This window comes from Mastomys coucha, unplaced genomic scaffold, assembly GCF_008632895.1.
Source record: "Mastomys coucha isolate ucsf_1 unplaced genomic scaffold, UCSF_Mcou_1 pScaffold1, whole genome shotgun sequence".
Taxonomy (NCBI): Eukaryota; Metazoa; Chordata; class Mammalia; order Rodentia; family Muridae; genus Mastomys; species Mastomys coucha.
This window is the reverse complement of record NW_022196891.1, coordinates 50,363,390-50,382,173: the sequence shown is the minus strand read 5'-3', so window position 1 is coordinate 50,382,173 and position 18,784 is coordinate 50,363,390. Positions and strand designations below refer to the sequence as shown.

The 18,784-nt window shown below is 44.4% G+C and overlaps 1 protein-coding gene across 1 annotated transcript in view; it reads left to right on the top strand.

Annotated features, from left to right (window-relative positions):
- The window catches only part of Lamc1 (laminin subunit gamma 1), a 119,491-nt gene that overhangs the window by 63,675 nt on the left and 37,032 nt on the right, over positions 1–18,784 (top strand). The window contains exons 2-3 of the mRNA XM_031384876.1: positions 13,280–13,584; positions 17,448–17,578. Coding sequence (XP_031240736.1) covers positions 13,280–13,584; positions 17,448–17,578 — 436 coding nt within the window. The remainder of the gene's footprint in view (positions 1–13,279; positions 13,585–17,447; positions 17,579–18,784) is intronic.

Genomic DNA, 18,784 nt, shown 5'->3' with positions numbered 1-18,784 from the left:
AGACACCTTGCCTGCAAATGCCAGCACTACCGGGCAGAGACCCGGCCTACACAGCCTAGGCATCTAGACAAAGGAACAAGCTGCTCTCTTAGCTGTCGGAGTGCACTGAAACAGAAGGTAACGCTTTCCTTCTGTATCTGTCCCTCCAGATGAGAATTGCTGGTGGTATTAATATCGCAGCAATTTGTGGGAGGAAGAGGAGCCTGAAGGGATAAGGAATTTGACCCATGTTTTTATGGAAAGGATAACATCATGAAATTTTAGATATGTAGTTTTCTAAACATCAAACGTATATTTTTATTGGCCTAAGAAGTACAGCTGTGAGGAAACTGACTTGGGAAAGAGAAGTAATGGAGGTTGGACTCAGCTGGTCTGGTCACTCCAAACCTGTAGATACTGAGTGTCCAGCCCCTGTTGCATTTGTGGCATGTATTTGTCTGCGTTGGATACTTGCCACACGTTTTGCCTTGAAATGCATCACCTGTGAAAGTGAAGGGAACTGCTTGGGTTTGCCTCATTCATTCTACAGTATAACACCCACATTCAGGTATTTTCTTTCTGACCCATTTAAAGTCGGAGAACCAAGATGAAAGTGCTTATAGCAGATGTGTTAGTCTTGTTTGTGTTGCAGATAAAATGCCCCACAAGGCCGGGCGGTGGTGGCGCACGCCTTTAATCGCAGCACTTGGGAGGCAGAGGCAGGCGGATTTCTGAGTTCGAGGCCAGCCTGGTCTACAGAGTGAGTTCCAGGACAGCCAGGACTACACAGAGAAACCCTGTCTCGAAAACACCAAAAAAAAAAAAAAAAAAAAAAAAAAAAAATGCCCCACAAGCAGCTTAGGGGAGAGAGGTTTTTTGTTTTTTTCTGAGACAGAGTTTTTCTGTATAGCCCTGGCTGTCCTGGAACTCACTCTGTAGACCAGGCTGGCCTGGAACCCAGAAATCCGCCTGCCTCTGCCTCCAAAGTGCTGGGATTAAAGACATGCGGGTCACCACTGCCCAGCGAGAGGGTTCATTTATGCTCACAATCCCAGGCTGTAGCGCATCATCACTGGGAAGTCAAAGGGCAGGACCTGAAGCAGCTAGCTCTATCTGCAGTCAAGAGCCAAGAGGCTGGTGAGTGAGCGCATTCTTGCGCATGCTCAGCTCGCTCTCTCCTTTGCTTTCAGTGTAGGGCCCAGCTCATGAGATGACACTGCTCACATTCAGAATAGGTCTTCCCACTAAGGTTAATAACTAAGTTAGGAAAATCCCTCACTGACACAGTCTTGGTGTCTGCTTGACAATTAAAACTAGCCATAGGACGTAGTTCCCCAATGTAATTGCATATAAAAGTCACTGGTTTGGGATATAAAATGCAAAGTTTAGAATTGAGACTTAAGATTTATTTGCCTTTTTCAAAAGTTTTCTAGGCGATACTCGCAGCCAGTTTGGTCCTAACTTGGGGCCAGGCTACGGAGAGCGTGTAACTGGAAAGCTGAGGCACAGGCTGTGCAGAATGGGAGAGGGCTCTCTGGAACTCCTGTCGGATTTGAACTGTTTGGCTCAGTATAAATAAGTACCTTCTGCTCTTGCAGAGAACCCAGATTTTTTTCCCAGTACTCGAATATTGGCTCACAACTATCTTCTGATACCTGAGGTCTTCTGCATATACCTGGTACGCATGTATATACATAAAATTAAATATTTTTTGAGTCACTTATGATGACTCTGAAATGTCTGTTATTCCTTCTTTCTCTCTTGGGAATCCTTAGTAATGCTGTCCCCATGGGCTTCACTCTAGGCCAAGGTGAGCATGCTGGCCTCACTCTGGTTCATCTGTGCCATCAGGAAAGCTTAGTGTTCACTGAAATTCCATGTATATTGAGTCATCCCATCAGCACAAGACATGTTATCGTCCAGCTTTGTTAAAGACAGTCTTAGGATCAAAGAGATGGCTCAGATGGTGAAGATGTTTGCTGTTAGACACACACACACATAGTGGAAAGTCTGACAGACAGGCAGACAGACAGACAGACACACACACATATTAATCTTTTTAAAGGAAGTTTTCCTTAGTTTTGTTTTTTTCTTTTCCTATCCAGCTACTATTCTTTTTTTTGTTTTGTTTTGTTTTGGTTTTGGTTTTTTTGAGACAGGGTTTCTTTGTATAGCCCTGGCTATCCTGGAACTCACTCTGTTGACCAGGCTGGCCTTGAACTCAGAAATCTGCCTGCCTCTGCCTCCCAAGTGCTGGGATTAAAGGCATGCACCACCACTGCCCAGCTTCAGCTACTATTCTTTATAACAAAATTGCTTGGACATTGTCTTTATTAGCTAGCTCCAATCTATACCCCACCCTACCCTGCTCCACCCAACCTAGCCCAACATTCTTTCTTGTTTTTAACTAGCATTGTACCAAACCACTTGTCAAGATGTGAAATCTAATGACTAGAGCTCAATATCCATCTCTCTTGATCTTTCAAAAAATAATTGACCCAGTTGGTTTCTCTTATTGAAAAACATACCTATTGGTTATCCAGATGGTCAGCCCTGAAACCATTTACATATAAGTAACATTATAGAGACTGAGCAGGGTGTATTTATGAATTTATATGTATTTAGGAACAAATACACACACCCACCCCTGATATAATAACAATTAATGGAAAAAGAGCCCATAAATTTGAAAGAGAGCAGGGAGGGCTTAGAGGGAAGAAATGATGTAATTTAATAAAAAAAAAAAAAAAGTCTCAGCCGGGTGGTGGTGGCACACGCCTTTAATCCCAGTACTTGGGAGGCAGAAGCAGGCGGATTTCTGAGTTCCAGGCCAACCTGGTCTACAGAGTGAGCTCCAGGACAGCCAGGGCTACACAGAGAAACCCTGTCTCGAAAAGCCAAAAAAAAAAAAAAAAAGTCTCTTTCTCGTTAGTAGGTATTTCTCATGAGTCCCAGTGTCCCCCTGTTCTCCTGTCTGAATCTAGTTAAGGGACGTTTTTTGTCTAACTCCATGGCTTTGAACACTGATTCTTGACGACTTGTAGCAGATTTTTCTCTCCTGCCTTTATATACCTCTTTCTCAACTTCAGAGTTGGTCTGTCTGTTTCTGTGGTAGTGGAGTTTGAACCCAGGGCCTCCTTCATGCCAGGGAAGTGTTCTACCATGGAGCTACAGACTCGTGTGTGGTAATGTTCACTTGACATTCCCATATAGCGCCTCATAGGCAAGCTCCAGCTTCCTGGTCTACCTCTGCAGTTGTTCAGTAAATGCCAGCTTTGCCTTTTCAGTTGCTGAAGCCAAAGCTTATGCCTCATAGCTAGTCAGTCACTAACCTCATCAGAATATGTCTTACAGTCTGACCACTGTTTATTTCTGCCACCAAACTATTGTCATCTCTTGCCTAGGTTATTGTAGCCCCTCCCCTGCCAGCTTTTTTTATTTTCTGTCCCAGCTAGAGAGTGTTTTGCCGGTACAGTAGCCCAAGTGAGTCTTATGAAAGTAGCAGTCAGGGGTTGGTGAGGTGGCTTAGAGGCTAGGTGCACTTGCAGACAAGCCTGTCAACTTAAATGTGAGCCCTGACCTCACAAGGATATCCTCTGACCTCTACATGCATATCGTATGCATAAAGCTGCATACACACACACACACACACACACACACACACTCACACACACACTCACACATACACAAATTTAATAAATAAATTTATTATATAAATAAAAAAATTGAACAGTAGCAGAGCATGCTCATTTGCCTACAGAATTTGCCAGTGGATTTTCCTCTAGCAAGAACTAGGTCTTCTCGATGGCCTACGAAGTCCTGTGTCCTTGGCTCTATCCCCTAATGCTTTCCATATAACTCATACTGAGCTCCTGACCACTCCCTAACTGGGTTATTGGAGTTGGTCTTGGTTTGTACTGCACTGCTTTCCTCAGATGCTGGCTGGCTCAGGGTTTGTACTGCACTGCTCTCCTCAGATGCTGGCTGGCTCAGGGTTTGTACTGCACTGCTCTCCTTAGATGCTGGCTGGCTCAGGGTACTTGCATTTGTCCTGAGAAGGCTTCTCACCCACATAGTGCACTTATGGTCTCAGCTCAGATATCACTATATCCATGTTAGTGCAGTCACCTCTGAGAATGCAATGTTAGATAGCATTCCTCCCATACTTTTTTTTGGGGGGGGGGCGGGAAGGGAGTTCAAGACAAGGTTTCTCTGTGTAGCCCTACTGGAACTCACTCTGTAAACCAGGCTGTCCTCAAACTCAGAAATCCGCCTGCTTCCGCCTCCCAAGTGCTGGGACTAAAGGCGTGCACCACCACCACCACTGCCCAGCCCTTCCACACTTTCTATCATCTGACTTATATAATGTGTGTGTGCACGTGCGATGGGTGCTCATGTTTGTGGAGGTCGGAATTCACCATCAGATACCATTCCTGAGGAGCCACATACTTTGTTTTTTGAGGCAGGGTCCCTCAATGGGTTCAGGGGCTCACGGATTGTGCTTGGCTAGCTAGCCAACAAGTCCTAGGGATCAACCTGTCTCTGTCTTGACAGCATTGGGATTTTATAGTAACATGCCTGTTTGACCTTGGGGGGCTGAAGATCAAACTCAAGTCCTTAAAGTTTCCCATGGCAAGCAGTGATTGACTTTTCCCCCAGTTCACATTAGCGTTGATTTATTCCAACCCTAGCCCCGCTCTGACACCCACTAGACTGTGAACTCCACTTGCTTGGCACCATATGTATCTTCTTTTCTGCTGTGGCCTCACGCTCAGAATATTGACTAGCTGGCACATATTAACGTTCTGTAAATATTTCCTGAGTGAATAGAAGAATTTGGATCTATACGATTCTCAGGACCAGTGAGGACTATTAACTCTGATCTAATGGGTAGCTGTGGTAAGAAATGAGTGCACAACCATGAAAACTGAGAAAGCCATTTTGTACTTAGCCATAAGTGGTTTTATAATAACTTATCATATGAACAAGAGATACAAGCGGAACATGGTTGTGGGGAATAGAAAGGGGACGTGTTCATTAGGAGCTACAGAAACAACCAGTAAAACAGTGGTGGTACACACCTTTAATCCCAGCACTTGGGAGGCAGAGGCAGGCAGATTTCTGAGTTCGAGGCTAACCTGGTCTACAGAGTGAGATCCAGGATAGCCAGAGCTACACAGAGAAACCCTGTCTCGAAAAACCAAAAAAAGAAAAAAAAACAAAAACAAAAAAACCCCAAAGGTATTCTTACAAAATGAAAGGCGAGAATATTCTCAGAAGTTTGTCATAGTGAGCTTTGGGGTAATTCACTGACTAAATAGTTAATGAAGAAACGAAGCTGCACTGTTGAGCCTTCCGTGGCTCTGTGTATTGTGGGGATCGGGTGGGGTTATTGGAGGAAAGTTTTTATAATCAGACTATCTTTTCACGGCCCCTTTATTGATAGTCACCCTTCTGTCCAGATAAGATAGCACAGAGCAATGAAAACCTTCCCGAAAATTCTGATGTCTTCTTTCCCACGTTTCCCCACGTTTAAAGTTTTGCTACTGAAGCATATGTATCACTGCCTTTTTGCTTACTTTACTTGCTCAATAAATTTAACCATCTGACGTCTCTGTCTGCCTCCCTCCTGTCAGTCGGTTCCCACAGCTAGAACTTGGCTTAGCAGAGTGAGTAGATTTTTTTTTTCCTTGAGTGTGCGGATGAGTGGGAGGAAGGACCGGCCTCATTCCTTTAGCTTGGCTAAAGGATTTCAGGCATGTTATGACCCACTAGCCTGAATCAGGGCCTGTATTTAGTCTTGTAAGCATGAGGCCCAGGTTAATCAGCCATGTTCCTAGCCAGTTCTATGACCCACTAGCCTGAATCAGGGCCTGTATTTAGTCTTGTAAGCATGAGGCCCGGGTTAATCAGCCATGTTCCTAGCCAGTTCTTGGCTTGGACTCTCACTTGGTAATCTAATCTCTTTTGCTGAAACTATAACGTGAAGTGGCAGAGGAGGTACCCAGATTAGGATAAATATATCTGATGTTTTGTAATGGAAAACGTCAGTCTCTAATGGTAATTTGCACCTATTTTAAATGACCTTCCAAGCATGCTTGACATTTTAGTATTAGTTAAGAAGTCTCTCTGTCTGTGCAGTGGCTGGCTGACGAAATGGCCATGTTTAATAACCAGGTTGAGTCACAATAGCTTGCTCTTTCAGTTTACTGAAGAATATGTAGCTTTTGGAGATTCTGTTCTTTGACAGTACAGGCGGATAGTACCAGGTGGTTTTCTGGGGAATAGTAGGGAGATAGCAGAATTGTGTCCTTCACCACAATTTCAAGTTTGATATTTTATGGAAAAATCTAATTTTCTTAGAAATTGGGATGCTTTTGTCCAAAACTGCATCATCTACTTCAAAATGAGTTCTTCTCTTTAGCTCCTACTGACTTTATAAATAGCCTTTGATGTGTAGACTAACTTTTACAAAAAGAATCCAAATACTTTATCTCCCTATATTCTGTCTCTGCGTTTAGTGGGTCTATGTTATAATGTGGCACAAATGTGAAGGTATGCGCTCATTACACACACTTGGAAAATAAGACTGTTGAAGACCTGGGCCATGCATTTGAGAGGAGACTTTCTCTTTTTTTTTTTTTTTTTTTTTTTTTTTTCGAGACAGGGTTTCTCTGAGTAGCCCTGGCTGTCCTGGAACTCACTTTGTAGACCAGGCTGGCCTCGAACTCAGAAATCCACCTGCCTCTGCCTCCCAAGTGCTGGGATTAAAGGCGTGCGCCACCACCGCCCGGCTTGAGAGGAGACTTTCTCAAATGGAAAGCTCCATTGTATTTGTTATAATAAGTTTAGCTGAAAATTACCGTTTTCTAGCAAACTGTCAAGGTGTCCCTTTTGTAAATTGTAGTAATTTAAGTGTACTTTCTTTGGGTCTGCGCCCTATTTCTGATAGTATATGGCTACTTGACAAAGGGAAGGAACCATGAACAGTTGCTGAAATTTAAGGGAAAGAAATGAGTTGCCCCTCTTTTTCCTCTTCCCCTCCTTCCTCTCTTTCAATATTCTATTTGCAAGATGATGCTTAAAGAAGTAGAAAGAACCCAGCTCTTTACTCAGTCCCTCAGGGCTGAGCTTTGAGTGGTAGGGATGACTCTGCTGAACTCGCTGGTGTCACCGCAGCACACCCTGGATGTGCTTAAGTGTTCTAGTGCTTTCTGGTGGGTTGGCCTGACTTCGCTCTGGCCTGTGGGTTGGTGGGGCTGTGTTTGTCTTTGGCTCTGGCCTGCGGATTGGTGGGGCTGTGTTTGTCTGTCGTCATCTCTGAGGTGCAACAGTGACAGCTGGTGTGCAGCTGGACATGCTGTCCTGGGAACTCTCTGCTCACAAGCCTGAGAACGTTTTCAAACAGTTGCTCTCTGCGTCTACTGTTTGTGTTAACTGTTTGGAGAGTCCTAGTTAGTAGCCTAAACATACCCCATCTCTAATTGACTATTCTACAGCTGTCTTACTGTTACACTCCCGAGTCTTGACTTAGAGAGTGTTCAGTTTCTGATTTCTAGAGAGTTTAGCCTCTAGGTTCAATAGTGAACCCTGTGGCACCTAGTTTGGTTCTTTAGAAGGAACTTCTTTTGTTCTGATTCAGCCCTTGGAAGGCATTCTGGAATCCTGGAAAGTTCTGTATGGCCATTATCATTCATCAGTAAACTGTGAAGGCAGTTGTTTCACAAGGTCCTCATGGAATTCCTCTGAACTGCACATAACAGAGAGACGTTTATGTTCTCTGGCAGTCAGTGTTTGCATCCAACTCTGAGACAGGAAGAGTGTCTCCCTACTCAGGGAGTTTAGAAATACTTTACCACGTAGGAGGCTGCAGCAGAATTCCTTGGCTTGGCCCTGCTGGAAGCATGGCTGCATTCCCATTATTCAGGCAGCCCCCTCTTCAGCCAGCATGGATTGTAGGATTCAGAGCAGAAAATAGGAATTAATTTTGAGTGTTCCATTCTAAACATCTGCACCTGAGGGTTTTGTTTTGTTTTAAAGGGAAAATGTGGTGGAGGAGGAAGAGGGCAGCAGAACTCTCAAACGATAAATATCTTCTGTAGGGTTGTCTTCTTATGCCTGAACAGGAGGTGATATGTCCAGAATTTAGGATTTCCTCAATCATTGAATCTGGCTTCTGTTCCTTAAAGCCATAGTGTCTAGTTTTGCTTGATCCCATGATGAAATGATAGTGTGGCAGACTCACTGGATTGGAAACCAGAAGAACCTGGATTTATTTTCTGTCCACCTACCAATGAATTAGTTCTTACTTTGCCACTGTGGAATTAAAAGGCTGACCAGTAAGAGGTAGGAAATCTGGTAAGATTGAGGGAGGGCAGGTAGTGGGAAGGAGAAACAGAGGCAGACCTGGGAGCTCTCAAGTGTAGCACGCAAACTTTAGTTTTCCAGGCCTCAATCATTCACAGTCATCATGATCTCAGTAACACAGGTGATGGCATGCCCTGGTGCCTCCATTCCATTTCTTGATCTTGTCTGCCCTATGTGCATGTGCGTGTGCGTGTGTGAGGGGTTTGGGCTCAGAGCCTTTGCACAATGAGTGGGTCTTACACCACAGAGCTATACCCAGAACTCTTGAGTTTTGGGCTCTGGGTCTTACTAGGTAGCTCAGGCTGATTCCAAAGTCAGGATCTTCATGCCTTATCCTGAGTTTGGGATTATAGGGTGACAGCACCACACTGGGTTTGTTTCCTTGCTGTCCAAAGTAGATCTGAATTCCATGAAGCAACTTCCATGTCTCTTTGTCCTTTCAGGTAGATCAGCAAAGAGGATGTTATAGCTGCTGGAGGAAATAGTACTTCTGCAGAAATATCTGTACAAAGTTGTGATCTTCCCCTCTTCTCTTGGCCAGTCTTTACCCAATAAGGCTACTTTTTTTTGTATGTGTATGTGTTGGGGGAAGACTGATTTGCAAGTGCCTATTAAAGCATTAAGTGGGCCAGCATGGCTCAGTGTGCAAAAAGTTCTTGCTTTACAAGCTCGATAACTTGAGTTCAATGCCTGGAACCTAGTGTGGGAGGAGGGAGCTGACTCCCAAAAGGTGCCCTCTGTCCTCCACACTCACTGTGGGAATGCACAACAATAATAAATTAAATTAATTCTAAAAATTAAAGCTTTTTAGCTATTCCTCACTCAGCTTCCCCAACTGTCTTTGCCTCTTACCCTGAGAGCAAGGGAAGCATTATCAGAACTCTTTCAGCTTTATCCCTCACAGAGTTGCTTGACTTTGTAAGTAGACAGAGTTAGGAGGGAGGTTGCTCCCCCAACCCCACCCACCCCAGCCACAATAGAGCGAGTCCCCAGCTAGCACTGAATCCCATCCTGCATCTTCCATGCCTTCGTCTCTGGCACTGTGGCATTAAATATGTACCCATCTTTCCTACCTAAGGCCTAAAATGGGCAAATGTTGCTTCAGGGACCAGGCCCCCAGTATCCTCTGCTCCTGCTGCTCTTCTTCATCCTGTGCAGGATGACCACACTCCCTGCGTCTGTCCACTGTCCACCCCAGGGCCATCAAACCTTCCCTTGAACTTCTTTAAATGCACAGTAGCTTTGCATTGTGGCTTTCTGCCAGTAGACATTTCTTTAGGCATTGTCTTATTTGACACTTGACTTACAACAGATTTGTGTGTATGTTTGTATATACATCCATGCTTGTGTTTTGGGGAATCCTTGCGGGTTGGTGTTACATATGTAAGTGTGCCCACGGTTGATATCTGGTGTTTTCAATCATTTTTCTACTTTTTATTTAAAAAAAAACAAAACAAAACATGCTGGGCTGGAGAGATGGCTTAGTGGTTAAGAGCACTGACTGCTCTTCCAGTGGTCCTGAGTTCAGTCCAGTGCCCTCTTCTGGTGTGTCTGAAGGCAGCTACAGTCTGAAGATGAGCTGTAGTGTACTCATATACATAAAATAAATAAATAAACCTTTATAAAACATATCTGTTTGTGTGAATGCATGCCGTGCCCGCGTGTGCCAGACGAAGAGCTTGGTATCACCCGATACAGGTTCAAGGAACCACACTCGGGTCCTCTGAAAGAGCAGGAAATGCTATTAATGGCCGGGCCACTTCTCCAGCCTCTCTACCTTCTGCGTTGAGGCTACAGCTTTCACTGAACCTGGAGCTCACTGATAGGCCGAACAGAGTGGAGTGGCCAGCAACCCTGAGAGTCCTCCTGTTCCCACTTCTGCTGGGAGTATACTTCTACTGTGCACAAGTCACACCCAGCTTTTTGTGTGGGTTCTGGGGATCTGAACCTGGGTCCTCATGCTTGAGCAGCCGGCACATCTACTAACTTAGCCATCACCCCAGCACAGCTCTTAGCAGATGCTAATATTATTGACGGTCCCTCCTTGGCATCTATTTTCCTGTGCTTTAAACCTTGTTGTTCCTCAGGGTCACCATGGAAACTGGTTCTTAATGTAACACACTTGCTCCTCGGTCTCTACTAGTTCCTTAAAGCTTTGATATCTACATCCTAAGGGATCCTGTCATCTTTATGTCTAACCTACTATCTTCTGGTCTATCCTGTCCCCTTAGAGAGATTTCCTCTTGTTTAGATGACTTGCAGGTACTTCAAATCTACTGTATGTGGTTTATCAGCCACTCTTATAACACTGGTTATCTTCTGTTATTTCAGGCACCACTTTCCATTTGGTGTCTTTTAATCCAGAAATTTAAGTGTTGTTCCTAATCTCCCACTTACTGGGATGAGAGGCAGCTGTTCTGGTGAGGATGTGGAGCAGGTATAAGTAGAGATGGTTTTACAGCAGTGTCCTCTCCACCCTGCCTACTGCTGTGCCTCTCGATGTTGGCACTCCAGGTCCATTCATTTCTCTGCCGCTTACTGGCCCTATTTCACGTTTAGCATGACATTGCTCCTGGAAAATTGCCACATCTTAAGGCGTTCTTTGGGAAGGGCATGGTGGTGCAGGCCTTTAATCCCCCATACTCCTGGAGGCAGAGGCAGACAGGTCTCTGAGTTGGAGACCAGCCTGGTCTACATAGTGACCAAGACGGCCAGGGCTTGTAAAGAGATGCTGTCACTAGCTGGGCGGTGGTGACACACGCCTTTAATCCCAGCACTTGGGAGGCAGAGGCAGGCGGATTTCTGAGTTCGAGGCCAGCCTGGTTTACAGACTGAGTTCCAGGACAGCCAGGGCTATACAGAGAAACCCTGTCTCGAAAAAAAAAAAAAAAAAAAAAAAAAAAAGAGAGAGAGAGATGCTGTCACAAAACAAAACAAGAACTAAAAGAAGAAATTGTTCTTCATTTCTATCCTTTCTAATCTCTACACTTTGGCCATAAAGTCAAATCTGAACATGCATTTCCTGGGGTAAATCCTTTACTGGTAATGGTTGACCTTCTGTGGGACTTGTTCTCATGATCCTTTTCATCTCCAGCTGTCCTCTGTACTTCTTTCTGGCTACTACACAACTCCTCTGGTGTTCACGCCACTGTTACACATGCCATTTCTTTAACTCAGCCACTCTTTCACTAGTTCTAAGCATTTCTTGGTCTTGGAAGTAGATGCCACTTTCCTCAGGAAACACCCCACAAACCTGGGTTATGTGGCTTTCATCCGTGCCCCTCAGATGGAATGCTCCACCCTGGTGATAGGACCGGCAGGAGTAAACTGCATTCCTGTGCCTACAGAGTTTAGACTGATTCCTGCTGCACTGTGTGGCTGTCTGAGCAAGTTACTTCAGAGCTCTTTCCCTCTTCTTTGTGGCCAGAGGTGAGAGAACCGCTGCTCTGAAGTAAGGCCGAGTACTCAGCTGCGAAGCCAGCAAACCTCCAAAGTTACTGACAGCAGTGTAGGTAGCTCTCTGGGTGTTCTGCTGCTATGACACATGAGGGGCCTTACATGCAGACATTTCAGAAAGTGTCTGCCATAGGTCAGAGTGCTAAAAAGCACTGAGATACTAGGAAGATAGGGAAAGAAGAAATGCAAGGTAATGTGGAAGCCCATGAGAATCCCAAGCCATCTACTCTTGTGCAAAATCAACTGTTTGCCTTGTTGGGATGTCTTAGGTAGTAAGTTTCTGGAATACCATGCATACTATACAACAGTCTCATCCTCATGGCTTGTCATATTTTGATTTAGCAGAGACAATGGCTCTTTCAACAAAGCTGTAGAAACTGTCATGTGTGACCTGTATGGAAAAGTGCTATGTCTGTATTTGTGGAATGTTCTTCAGTGAATGTAATTAATTACTAAGTAGCCCCTGGGTCAGTTAGGTCCAAACCCTTGGTTCAAGAGTTGTCTTCGTAAACTCTATTAGAGTATTGCTTTATACTTCCTAGAACTTTATAATTGGTCAGGGATGTGCAAGAGTGGATGAGCAGGATTGTCCTTATTTTTATAAAAGAGAAACTGCTACAGAGAAATCAGATAGCTAGTAAGTAAAGGAATGAACCAGGCCTGAGCACAGGCCTTATAGAGCCCAGTCCTGTGTTCTTGCATGCTTCAGCTTTGTGTTTCAGTTCTGGCATGTGTGCGTGCGTGCGTGCGTGCGTGTTGCATATTGTCTGAGGTCTTGCCACCCCAACCTTTGTTCATGCCCTGGTTATGCAGGGACTCCTGACCCACTGGCTCTTCTTCTAGAGGGCTGGCAGCCCATGACTACTCTTCTCCCTGCCTTGGTTGCTCAGAGCTTGCTTCTCACGTGTTCTCTTGTGAACATCTTCAGATAATTACCTTTTTCTTTTTTCATGGCTCTTTGTGTTGAGCTTTTGAATGAGAATGTTTCTTCTTTCCTGTTCATGTCCCAAACACCCTCCTTCTCACTAGGGTAGACAATAGTTCTGAGGACAGCGCACCAAAAGAAGCACTCTAGTTAGTAAAGGGTCAGGGTTTGAATGTACTGAAAGACTCCAGAGACCCATTCCAAAAGTTTTCAGATTTTTAAGAAAATATACTTTAATTAAGCGTTCAATGAAGCACCAGCAGGAATGGGTGAGCTCATTATTTAGTTTTATTTTAAAATGTATTAGTACTGCACTTATACCACAAGTTTTCATGGCCTATGTTAAGAACCAATTGTACTTTGTATTTTGTGGGGAAATGTGCAATTTCCAGGTAATTGGAGCCTACTGGGCCGCTAGTGTGTTTGTTGTCCTGAGGTTTTCCTGGTCTAATGTTGAGCTCCTATTCATCAAGCCTCAAACCTAGTTAGGAATGGGGGCCTTTCTTATCTTCATCCACTCGACTTAAGAACTTTGGTGTGTTTGTTCTGTAGGAAAGGCTTTTGACATCACTTACGTGCGCCTCAAGTTTCACACCAGCCGCCCAGAGAGTTTCGCCATTTATAAGCGCACCCGGGAAGACGGGCCCTGGATTCCTTACCAGTACTACAGTGGGTCCTGTGAGAACACGTACTCAAAGGCTAACCGTGGCTTCATCAGGACAGGAGGGGATGAGCAGCAGGCCTTGTGTACTGATGAATTCAGTGACATTTCCCCCCTCACCGGCGGCAATGTGGCCTTTTCGACTCTGGAAGGAAGGCCGAGTGCCTACAACTTTGACAACAGCCCTGTGCTACAGGTAGGTACTCACAGCGTGGTGTGGGAGCCAGCTCTTCTACCTTCACCATAATTGTCTGAAAATTACCCAAGTGAGTGGTCACGTGGGCAGCTAGATTTTTATGTTGTTCTTCTGTGTGTTATCTATAAGTGAAAAAAAAAAAGGCATTTTCTTCCCACTGCCTGGGGAACAAGTGTTCTTATGTTCTTTTCCTCTTAAAAATATATCCCAGGGTCTAACCTTTATAAAACACATGTTGGTTTAAGGAGGTTTTTTGAGACAAAGTCTGAAGAAGCCAATGTATGTAGTTGAGGACGACCTTGAACTCCTGACCCTCTATCTTCCATCTTCCCAGTGTTGAGATTATGGGTGTACACCACCACATTCTTGCAAATCTTATTCAAGCTGAACAGTTCTAACTTTAGTCTGTGTTCTGGGGGGGGGGGGCATTTAGCTTCTGATTTTTTCAAGAAGATATTTGGTGTCGACTGGGGAGTATAGCCAGTTGGTAGTCTGCTCAGTCATTAGTGCCTCTAGGTAGCTGGTTCAAGGCCAACCTGAAATACATGAGATCCTGTCTCAAGAAGATTCTAATTCTTTTACATTTTAAAATTTATTTTGGGTCTATGTGTGTGTAAGCACAATGGCATGTGTGTGTAGGTCAGGAGGACAATTCGGGGGAGTTGGCTCTCTCTTACCTTGAAGTCAAATAACCTCAGAGAGTGATCTGAGGTCATTGGACTTGACGGAAGGTGCCTCTGCCTGCTGCACCTTCTCACTGTCTGCTCACTCCCCAAGTAAATAAAATGAGGTATTTGAAATAAGCTCCCATTTTTCTTGCATCCTTTTTTAACTGTTCCTTGACTTAAATAAAAGGAGAAGTTGAGTTCTAGAGATAGGATAACAGTTAGGGTGCCTTGGCATTGTGCTTACACATAAGCTAAAAACCTTTTCTCCAACTAATGGTAGAACAAATCAAGGATTCCTTTCATCTGTTCTGTGTGCGCATCCCTGTACACCCTCATATAGACTCTCTGTGTATTGTTCAGATTTCTTTAAACTTCTCACATGTCCTAGCTATGTGCTCATGGAAGAGCAAGGATCCTGTATCCTTCTTAGTATGTTGATACAGACAGTGATGTCACATCTTTTTGCGCGGTGACATTTGTATCTAAATGGGGGCAATCTATATTCGCTGACTGAGGAGAGAAGGAAGGACTAGCTGTGACTTTGCAAATGCTACTCCCAGTTCATGAAAAGGAGTTCTTCTGGATTCTCAGTCTCTGTCTCTGGAGTTTATAATTACTCTTATCTTACATTTATTTATTTTGTATGTGTATATGAGAGCATAGGTGTACACTGTACCACCCACGTGGAGGTCAGAGGACAACATGCACGACCTTCTACCATGTTGGTCCTGGGGATTGAACTCAGGTGATCAACCTTGGCCACAGACATTACCCACTGAGACATCTCACCAGCCCTGTAATTTGTTATTACATTCAAGGACACCTTCTGATTTGGTTGTATAGTTGTAGGTAGAGCCAAAAGACGAGAATATATTTTTCTGTGTGTCCAGTTCCCCACCCATTGTACTCTTTTAGGGGTGAATATGGAAGTAAATCCATTAGCCAATGCCTTTCAGAGAAGGGTTCTTGTGATGCAGAGAGAACTGCTGATTTAAATAGATGGAATAACTGCAGACAGAAAGAAAGCCTTAAGGGGCGATATAGCAGATGTTTCTTTGTTTGGCTAATTGTGTTTCCTGACCTGTGGAATCTGCAAAGGGACCTGGAAAGAAAGGTGTTTGAGGTTGTAACTGGTTTTCTGGCTCCTTTGCTGCCTGCATGCCCACCAGCCTGTTCAGAGAAGTTCCCCTGTAGGGATTCTACAGTTTGCTGCTCTTCACGCCCTAGAAACTAGTGAAGACTAGTGAAGAAACTAGGCTATGTGTTAAGAGTGCTTTGAGTGTTTGTTTCATTTTATGGTAGCTTTAATTATGTGTGTGTAGATAGAAGAGCACTGGCTCTCATAGCCTGGGGCCAAATCGGGTGAGCAGATTTGACATCTTGTTGATCAGAGTAAGCTGCCTTCTCTCCGATGGAGGAGACCAAGGAGATGAAGGAGAAGGTCTCTGGTCCCACTGGCTGAGTATCAGTGTCTATTGCTTTGTGGTTCTTAGCCTCTGTTATAGCATTTGTGTGTTAGCACTTAGCAGTTCTGTAGTATATTGCGCTCTCAGCCATAGATGCCTGAGCAGCGTTCTGATGTCTCGATATATTAAGTCCTAACCCTTGTAAGTTTGTAAGTTGGATACTTTTTTTATTATCTTCATTTTTTACAGACGAGGAATCAGAGCTCAGGAAGGATATAAATTGCCCCAGTTTTCAGTTTTAAGTGGCAGAGCTGACACTGGGACTCTGTTCAGTCGAGCCCCAGATTCTCTGTTCTTACGGTATTCATATTGGAGGCAGCTGAGTCAGTGGCACCCTGTGAGCTTTCCTGCTTCTCCTTTGAAGCCCCGGAAGGGATCATTAGCATTAAGCAGAGGTGTGTTTAGCTATTTACGTTATGGACAACTAACAGATTCCTGCCATTATGGCCCCGAGTGGGAGTTGTTACTGAGTTCCAAGATTGGATACAGTGAAATCATCTTCTCCATTCTAATTATACTCAAAGCTTCCCGAAGATTACTTTTTATGAGCTCTCTTTATTGCCAGGTGTTTGGCATAGCCTCAGGCAGTGGTTCTTTATCAGGAGTGCACTCGCTGGTCTATAGAGCCCTCTAGAAGCATAGATGCCTGCGTCAGTACCCCTGCTTGTACATCTGTGAGGCTGAGTCTGACACACAGTGCCCAATAGTCTCCTGGACTTGAGTTGAAGTGCCATCTTTGGGTCTGGGCTCATGCACCAGCTGGGTCAACTGAGGGCTAAGTCTTTCTCTTCCCCTGTGGTCTTCCATGTTCAGGAGACCAGAGCAGGCTTTTCCACAGTGAGGACAAGTTCTTTAGCATGACGAATAGTCCCTATTGAGCCTCTGCTTGTGTCATATTGACTAATGTCCCCTCTGCCAAAACCATCTGTACGTCCAAGCTCAGAGTCAGCATGGAAGGGGACTGCCCAGGGTGTGGCCCTGACAGACTGAGTCATTGAGATCATTCTTATAGCAGTGTGCCACTCATGTGAGCATCTGATAAAGTTAGCTCAATGAAAACACAGTTATTATAAGGGCTTAGATATCATAAAAACCAGGGTAATAACACAGCTTTTATTCTTGTCTACTGTTGTTACTGTACACCTTCCAACTTGATCAGACTTAGATTCGTTGACTTTGTGCCAAGCATGAGGGATCCTGCAGTGAACAAAATGGACACAGATTCCTACCCTCTGATATATTTGATCGGGTGGTATAGGCAATATAGAAATGAGTGACATCAGTGACGCAATGAAGTGATCATAATTTTAAGGTAGAATGGCCACGGAAGACCTAACAGAGGTGACATTGTGCAAACGATCACAACAAACACAGACTGCACTCAGTTGGCAGTAGGCTTGGGTCAGTATGTTCACACATTACCTTATGCTCACGTATCTGTCTGCCCCAGTGTGCCTTGCTCAGCACTTTCAGTTACCTCAGGAAGAAACAGCAGTGTCCTCCACCTTTGGAAACTCACAAGTTGTGAAGTGATGGTGTTAACTGCAGAGGGGAAGTCAAAGAGGAAAATACCAGGGAATTAAAGATAGTAGTTGAGTAGTTCACTGATCTAGCAGAAGACCATCTTGATTAGCATAGGAACTGTTGAGAAGAGATGTCAACTGTGTTTCTCATCTTCAGCGCCTCTGCTCTTCATGTGTCTGCTTGCCTTATTTTTGCTTCCTGTCAGGAATGGGTAACTGCCACTGACATCAGAGTGACGCTCAATCGCCTGAACACCTTTGGAGATGAAGTGTTTAATGACCCCAAAGTCCTCAAGTCTTATTATTATGCTATCTCAGACTTCGCTGTTGGCGGCAGGTGAGTGGACTGTTAAATCTGCCTGATGGTGGTGGAACTTTGATGTAGAACTTGGTTTTGACTTTATTAAAATTCAGGGAGGAACCATGTGAATCTGGAAAGACAAGCCATAACCTAGAAGACTTTTCTTATCAGACCTTCTCATTCTGGAAGCTAAGCAACTGGGTTTTCTAAAACCTTATTAAATCCACATTTATTGACCATTTAAGTGCAGAATCCAGTAATAGGTTCTGCAGAGCTGTTGCCTAAGAGAGAAGCCTTCACCTTCTAGGATCTTAGGAGGGAGTTAAGGATAATTCTTAAATAAGTAAAAATTGAAATATAGGTTGAGTATCCCTAATTCACTATCTCGAGGTGTTCTAGCTTGCTTTCTGTTGTTGTGATAAACACCCTGACCCAAAGCAGGTTAGGGAAGGAAAAGGTTTATTCATCTTAAAACTCCCAGATCATAGTCCATTACTGAGGGAAGTCAGGGCAGGAGCATGGAGGCAGGAAGTGAGCCATAGCCCATGGAGGAGTGCTGTTTACTGGCTAGTTCTCCATGGCTCACTCAGCCTGTTTTCTTACATAATCCAGGACCATTGCCTAGGCATAGCACTGCCTACAGTAGCTGGCCCTTCCCACATCAATCATTCATCAAGAAAATGCCCACAGACTTCCCCATAGGTCAGTCTGATAGAAACATCGCTATCAGTTGAGGGTCCTCCCAGATTCCCCACATTTATGCCAAGTTGACAGAAAAACTAACCAGCACACAATACTTGAAATGTTGCAAAATAAAGTATTTTCTGGTGTTCATGTAATGTCTACAAGTGGACAGTCAAAATGCTGGTCCCTGAGTGTTGTGTAAAATCACCTTCAGGCCATGAAATTCATGCTGTGACTTGGTCCACTCCCAAGATACAGCAGTCTGGTTTTGAAAGAGTTCAAGAATCCAGAAACTTCCATTCTCAAGCACTTGGGGAGGGTGTTTGGCACGCAGCTTGTGCTAAAGTACCCATGTATATTCAAAACAAAAAATGGCATGAATCAAGATACAGAACTGCAAGGCTAGAGGAGCAGGTGGGGTCTGTTTGGATGGATCTTAAAGGACAGGCGGGATTTGGGTGGAAGATGCCTAGATTGAGGGCAGGAGGATGACGTTGTCTTAGCAGACACTCAGAGTGTAATTCTGCTCGGTGGGAAGATGACGTCTTTGCACAGCTA